The sequence below is a fragment of the Scyliorhinus torazame genome, chromosome 13, assembly GCF_047496885.1.
Source record: "Scyliorhinus torazame isolate Kashiwa2021f chromosome 13, sScyTor2.1, whole genome shotgun sequence".
In the NCBI taxonomy this organism is placed as follows: domain Eukaryota; kingdom Metazoa; phylum Chordata; class Chondrichthyes; order Carcharhiniformes; family Scyliorhinidae; genus Scyliorhinus; species Scyliorhinus torazame.
Genome location: NC_092719.1, coordinates 36,465,641 through 36,473,458, shown reverse-complemented (window position 1 = coordinate 36,473,458; position 7,818 = coordinate 36,465,641). Strand labels below are relative to the sequence as shown.

At 37.6% G+C, this 7,818-nt stretch overlaps 1 protein-coding gene across 3 annotated transcripts in view; it reads right to left on the bottom strand.

Annotated features, from left to right (window-relative positions):
* Positions 1–847: 847 nt before the first annotated feature.
* The window catches only part of LOC140387963 (protein PHTF2-like), a 172,541-nt gene continuing 165,570 nt past the window's right edge, over positions 848–7,818 (bottom strand). For 2 of the 3 annotated variants that reach the window (XM_072471352.1, XM_072471351.1), the window contains exons 15-18: positions 7,000–7,155; positions 5,901–5,996; positions 3,893–4,018; positions 848–1,915 (exon numbers count right to left, since the gene is read on the bottom strand). In XM_072471352.1, coding sequence (XP_072327453.1) covers positions 1,895–1,915; positions 3,893–4,018; positions 5,901–5,996; positions 7,000–7,155 — 399 coding nt within the window. In that variant the 3' untranslated portion in view covers positions 848–1,894. Of the gene's footprint in view, positions 1,916–3,892; positions 4,019–4,843; positions 4,895–5,900; positions 5,997–6,999; positions 7,156–7,818 lie in introns of those variants that run through there. The other variant, XM_072471353.1, reaches the window with a different exon arrangement.

Sequence of the window (7,818 nt, the reverse complement as noted above, 5' to 3'; positions counted from 1 at the left end):
TATTCAATTGTAAAACAGTTTCATCTGATTCCAGCTTCTCTCCCTCAAACTGCAGGATGGATTCTATCATATTGTGGTCACTGCCCCAGAAAGGTTCCTTCACCTTAAATTCCCTAATCAAATCTGCCTCATTACACATCAGCAAATCTAGAATAGCCTGTTCCCTAGTGGGTTCTACCACAAGCTGCTCCAAAAAAAAATCTCATAGACATTTCTTGGGATTTGCTACCAACCCTATTTTCCTAGTCCATCTGCATATTGAAGTCCCCAATTCTGCTTTTCTATCTCCTGATTTATTTTCTGTCCCACATTCCTGATACTGCCAGGGGGCCTGTACATAACTCCCATCAGGGTATTTTTCCCTTTGTGATTACTCAACTCTACCCAGATTCTAAGCCTTCTGACCCTAGATTGATTTAATTTAATTTCTTAGTAACAAGGCAACCCGGGACCCTCTGCCCATCGTTTGATGAGGACACAAATCCTTGGATATTTCAATCCCAGCCCTGTCCCCTTGAGCCACATCTCTGTGATAAACACAACATCATAAAGGATGATAAAGGCACATTTCATGCAAAGTGATGGGTGTGAATCATTATGTTGGAAACTATGAATACCACCTAGTACTGTCTAGAAATTAGTAATTTCTAGATTTTTTAAAAAATACAGTTACATTAACATTTTTTTGTTCACGATCTCTGTTGCCTCAGCATTACACCTACTGATTTCCAATGGATATAGTGCACAGGCATAGAGTGCAAAGGAGGGTTAACTGTATCTGTTGCCAATACTAGTGCCTGGTCTTTATAACAGTACACTCGAAAACCAATGGAAGTGGAGCTGTGAATCATGCTCTGGTATTTGTGTTTATTTCATGAAATGTGCTTTGGATCAATACATCTCAATTTCTTTCACAAAATGTATTTTTACAAAAAGTCAGCTTTGAATGAAGAGGTATCGATGCTTGTGTTCAGATTCAATAAATGCATTGACTTGCATCAAATGTTAAAGTATTGCTAATATCCAATAAGTTATGAACCAGTTCCTATTTAAACCACTTAGTACAAAAGTAGAATGAAAAAAGAAAAATATTCAAATATATAGAAAATAATAAATTCCAGACCGAATTCAAGAGAACTTTGCACCTTAGTCACAGTATTTATTCCTTCAAAAGCAATGCCAGTTATACCACCTGTTGGTAAGAAACTCGGCACCAACCATTATTGAATTGTTTACCAGAACAAATTTTTACTATGAAATTCCTGTAATTACTTTGTCTACCTAGCACAACTTTTCATTTCTATACTGCACTGAAAACAGAGTTTTAATGTTTTCAAAGGCATACAATGAAGTGTTTAGCTTCAGGTAATAACTGTAAATAATAGTCTTATTACATCCATCAAAATGCAACAGCATCTAAATTAAAAACCAAAAAGTGTGTAGTGATCTCACAGCTGGTTTCACTTTCATACTAAAAAACGTCACATCAGAAAGTGCAGATGCAGAGTTGCTGTGTTGCCAAGTCCATTGGTTGAATAAATACATTACTTGCTCGTTTTAAAGTTGTTTCTAGCAAAACAACTTCAACAATGGCAGGCATAAAGCTTTATTGCTGTAAATAGAATATATCAAAAGGCCTTGTTCTTTTTTTGACCTACTAACATTTCCTTGATAAAATCTGACCACAAAATAATACTTGTAAATCAAAATAGATTGATAACTAAAAAACAAGTGCAAAAAAGTGAAACACGAAAACAGATTAAATAAAATATAAATTGCACAAATGTTGTTGATGGTGAGCACTTTGATATGTCAGAAGTGGGGTAATCCGTTGTAGACGCAGATGCCTACATTAAGAAATTGTCCTACGCGGATATGATTCCATTCCAGCATCTCAGGATTTTATCTTCCAGAGCTAGGATTTAACAGAAATAATGAAGAATAAGTGTTTTTGAATGTATTTTGTATCATAGCTATCTTCTTACGTGGCCCAATTATCCCAAACTGCTCTTGATGATAACAACTCAATGATAACAAAGGGCAGCACGGTAGCATTGTGGATAGCACAATTACTTCACAGCTCCAGGGTCCCAGGTTCGATTCCGGCTTGGGTCACTGTCTGTGCGGAGTCTGCACATCCTCCCAGTGTGTGCGTGGGTTTCCTCCGGGTGCTCCGGTTTCCTCCCACAGTCCAAAGATGTGCAGGTTAGGTGGATTGGCCATGATAAATTGCCCTTAGTGTTGGGTGGGGTTACTGGGTTATGGGGATAGGGTGGAGGTGTTGACCTTGGGTAGGATGCTCTTTCCAAGAGCCGGTGCAGACTCGATGGGCTGAATGGCCTCCTTCTGCACTGTAAATTCTATGTTAAACTCCTCCCTAATAATGTGTTATTGTTAAATTTGTAACAATACCACTAATATTAAGCAATATACTGTCACCCATTTATACAATTTAATTTCTGCTTTTATGAAGTTCTTGGATTGAGTTTAAATTCCATCCCGCAGAGTAAAAAATAAAATTAACAGTAACTCCACCTCAAAGCTAAAATATTGTACATCCACATTGAGATATTTCATTGAGTTAATACAACGGAAATTCATCTTTGGTATGTGCTTCATACTGGAGACATTGTGAGATCTAAATAGGATATTAAATTCACAGGTAGAAAGTAAACAGTAAAACACCCAACTTCTGATACCAATTCAAACGAGGCTGAAATGCATTTGGATTTAATTTAGTCTTGGAATAAAGGGCTTCTTTAGATTTCAGTATTAGCTTCTGCTCAAATGAAAGAGTCCCAAGTTTCATGCCATTTCTTACTTCACTAGCTGTTGTCCAGTTATTGAACTGATCCAAACTACAGGTAAATGTCACTAACTGCAATGGCTCAGGGCATTGTGGAGTGGAACTTGAGACTTTCTTACATATGTGGTTGAATAGAAGCTGGCAGCCATTGTAACAGAGTTAGTGGTCTTTAGCTCAAATGAAATATTAGAGCTAACAGCAACTCAACACTTTATATATGAGATTAATCTCAAAGGCAATGAGGAATGAACAATAAACGCTGGCTTAGCCAGCGAAGCCCAATTCCTCTGCATTAATTTGAAGACTACCTATAATTGTAATGTCAACTGTGAAAGGATTAAAAGCTATGCACAGGCATGAATTGTCTTTCACTGTTGACCATTCCACAACAGCCATTAGATTACGACTCATTAACCTTTTATGTTGTGTCTCAGGCAACTGGTCTCATCCTGAAACAAAATTGTGTTTCATTACTTAGACAGAAACATGACTTGTTTGATTCATCAAAAATTATGATTGGCGGTATTACAGAAATTTATTTGATAACATTGCAAAAGCAATGGGAAGAAATTAGATTTCTGTCTCACCCTGCCCGCACAAATGCTTTCCAGTTCATTGATCAATTTCTCAACAAAATGCTCAATTTTCTAACCTGAAGAATGACAGGAAACCAATCCTGGGAATCCGTCAATCACTAATCTGTGGCAACAGCCTTATATTTCATGTCATGGCCCTTAATTTATTTAACTTTTCCTGCCGTAGCTTCTTCAGAGGAAACTGCATCTTTCTGACAAAGGAACAATGGTGCAGCAGCAGAAATTCAGGATGTTGAAATGCATATATTATTCTGCACTCACTATAATTCTATACGCATTATATTTCAACTAACTACACCATATCAAATTTAAAATGTTTAAATTATAGGTGGGTTACAAAATACATAGTTACAATTACATGATTCTTATCAATAAATCACGGAATTAAACCGGACACTCATTTATTACACCACTAAAAATTATGACCAACAGAAATTATATTCATTAGAGAAGATAAGCTGCTCCTCTGTCTTGGTCTGAGGAAACTGACCTTTAGATTAAAACCCAGCAGGTCACTAATAACGCCAGACACAGCCGAAAGGATCACAACCTGTGTGATGTTGTATAGCAGCGGATTCATTGTCAGTCCATATAATCTAAAAGGGGTATCCAACTCCTAGATAAAATACATTTTTCGGCATTACAAAAAAGGATTTTTGAAACACGCTTTTTAATATTAGAAAATAATTAAAGCATTGACTGAATAATTCATTACGAAACCTCACTAAACAGTGAGCATCAATGTATAAATTATAAGTCTTTTTTTTTACTTCCGGACTACAAATCCTTCGTTTTTGGTCACATTTTCCTGCCAACTTTTTAATTCATCAATTTAATATTTATGATAAAACTGCTGACATAAATCAGTAATGCTGTTAATATACCATCCTGTTGTTGGTGGTGCTTCAATATCTCCACGAATTCCAGCCTGTACTGCACACAAATGTCTAATCTCTAATGCTCTACTTCTCTGCTTCCCAAATTACTTAATGATCAGTTATTTGATCAGGGGGGGCGGCACAGTTGTTAGCATTGCTGCCTCAGTACCAGGGACCCGGGTTCAATTCCAGCCTTGGGTCACTGTCTGTGTGGCATTTGTACATTCTCCCCCTGTCTGCGTGGGTTTCCTCCGGGTGCTCCGGTTTCCTCCCACAGTCCAAAGATGTGCAGGTTAGGTGGATTGTCCATGACAAATTGCCCCTTAGCATTCAGGGATGTGCAGGTTTGGTTATGGGGTTTACAGGTAGATAGGGTAGTGGACATGGGTAGAGTGCTCATTCGAAAAGTGGGTGCAGATTGGATGGGCCGAATGGCCTCCTTCTGCACGAGAGGTATTCTATGATTCAATTTAAACTGCATATGTACGATCAAAATACTATTAAAAAAATAAAAACAGGCATTAAAATACATGAATTACATTGGCATGCCGAAGTCCAATTATCCCATGTCTTCTAATCCCAGTTTCACTTGAAGACTACACTTGATCTGGGCCCTAATGTGCAATGACACAGGAAATTGATTAGTATATACAAAATTAATAAATTGAAAGCAAAACTCAAACACCAGGGCATACAAAAACTGTAGGTTTTCTATGGTGGTGCCTTGGTGCAATTTTGTGTATTAGCATAATTTTGGCTACCTTGTGAATTTCTGAGGAAATGAAGTGCATAGTAGGAGTTTCAACATGAGGAAGTGATTTTTGGGAAGCAGGGTCTTGTAAAATTTTTTAAGTGTGCCATTGGATTTTGGAGCCTTCTTCACCAGAGGGGACGTGTGGAGGCATATCCTTAGCATTACCAGCAGCAGGAAAACTCATGGAAGCCATCTCAAGGGCACATAGAAAACGTGAATGCTTTGGTAATGTGAATTAAGTAATGCAAATTGGAGCCAACAGTTTGAATTGTTGATAATTTGAATTAAGTGACTTTGCAGTGAAGGACGTGGGTTCTCGGGGAATGGGAAGCAGATCAGGTGGAGCATCATTTCACTCTGGGTGAAGAAACCGGGTTTCCAGAGCAGAACTTCAGTTGGATTCAGGCTTCAAGCGGTGAATTTGGTCCAAGCGGATGGTGAATTTTACAAATAAAATGACAATAAACATTGTTGAAGTAAACAAGGCATGCAGGGCATTGTTGGTGCATTAAAATAATTTCTTGATCATATACACTAAATGAAGCTGACTGTTGCCTACTCTATTGCTCACAATGCCATAACGGAGTTGAACACAAGAACAGCGCATTTACAGTGTTGACAACAAACACAGCCTTATTGCTTAGCCCAGAGTGGCTGATAGTGGACCTTCTACTTGAACCACTTCAATCTGTGTGGTGAAGGTGCTCCCACAATGTTGTTAGGTAGGGAGTTCCAGGATATTTCATATCTATACTACATTTCACGTGGTAAATTACCCATGTTTAGTCACAATCTAAAATTGAAATTAGCATGCTATCAGATGTTGTCATGAGACAAGCATGCCTTTTAATCTTATTACTATTTACCTTCAGCAACTTGGTTGCAAGCTTCAAAACATTGTTCACCAAGTTGAGTTCTTCTTTTTTGTTAGGTTTCTTTTCCATCTTCAAGTATAAATTAATCTAGTACAAGAGTAGAGACATACACAGGTAGTGAAATAGTCATCTTAACTATAAGTTTATTTCCTATGTTGTTTGTCAATGTACACAATTAAAGCAGAAGACTGCTGTACATATTTCAAAATGATTTGCTGAGGGAAAACTAGTACAAGATATTATTGTGCTTTTACAACTGGCAACCCCAAATGAAACTTAGATTAGTGCCTTTCATCTAAAGTCTTTAATTAATCCCAATTCCCACCACACTGGAAACTATTTTGTTAGGCATCCTGAAATAGTACTAGCCACAATTATGCTATTGTATTAACTGAGGTTACATTTAATATAAAGCTTTAAAATTAATTTTGGCTGGAATATACCAAAAACTTTTATCACAAGGCTGACTAATTCTAGTCTGATTATTACTAATAGTGAATCAAATTTAGTTGTTGTTTCAACTCAAATCCAAAAAGTAAAAGGTGCCTAGAAGTATGTAATTAAAATGCACCAAACATCGAAAACTGCAGCAAACATTTAAGACACTCAAATATGATGGGTCGTACAGTGGGACAAGGTTTGAATAGCTGAATGACATTTCTTCATCTTTGGCCTTTCTTGTTTTTCCACAAGCACTTTTACACTTTTTTGTCTCGGCACAAAAGCTTTTTAATGCATCTCGAATCTCAAATTCTTTGATTCAACACAGGTTGATGGCTCTTTACACCCAAACTGGGAGATCTGCCATTATCCACCTCATCAAAATGCCATTGAAAATAGATTATCCAGAACATGGTATCTACAGATGTTAAACTGGGAGCTAAATAGCAAACAGGAACAATCAAAAGAGATTGGCCAAAATCTTCCGTCCTCATTTGTGGTTGGGATTTTCCGGTGTCGTTGAGAGCAAATGGAGCTTTGGCTGAAATGCCAAATCTTCCATTATCGCTCGGAACGGATTAGACTGGAGAATCCCACCAACCAATATTTTCATATTCTCTAAGCAACAGAAGAACATTTAGTTTATTACCTGCTCTGTCAGCAAAATAGACGTGTTGCTGTACTTGTTGTTTGTCTCAGATCCTAGCATGACAAATCTCAGGAGATACAATGTTAATGAGATACACCAGATCATTAGCTCCCAATTATAGTGAAAATCAAGGAATGTCTCATGTATATGAAGCAGCTACAAAAAAGAAAAAATCTGATTAAATCAAAAGTGATGGTTTTCTTGGATTTCATAACTGAGCAGGAGGTCCAGTCCAGTGTAAAGTTAGATTTAAGCATTGTTCAGGGCATCCATTAGATCGCTTCGGCATTTAATTGAATCTTGCAAATATTATTCTCTCCAATTAAAAAATGACAGCTGAGGAAGCAAATCTCTGAGAATATATGTACTATGCACACTCCATATTATTTCCTGTTGGTAACTAGAACAGGAGTTGCAGTTTACAGTAAACTCCAATCTCATCAGCTACATGTCTCACTCTTTAGCTATTGATCTCAGAGTTCAACAGCAGTCACATTTACACTCGTGTCTTACATGATCATTATTAAAGATGAGATAGATATTCCTCATCAGTTGATTTACCAATGCACAGGAATTGCACTTCCATTTATCAATATTTTCCTGCCAACCTGCACCTTTATGTTATACATACTCCCCTTATTAGTAGCATCCTCTTGGGAATCACCTTGGTGCAGGAGGGGATCCAACAGTCATAGAATTTTCAGTGCAGAAGGAGGCCATTCGGCACATCAAGTATACACCGGCCCTTGAAAGACTACCCTTGAAGGCCCATGCCTTCACCCCATCCCCGTAACCCAATAGCCCCACCTAACCTTTTTG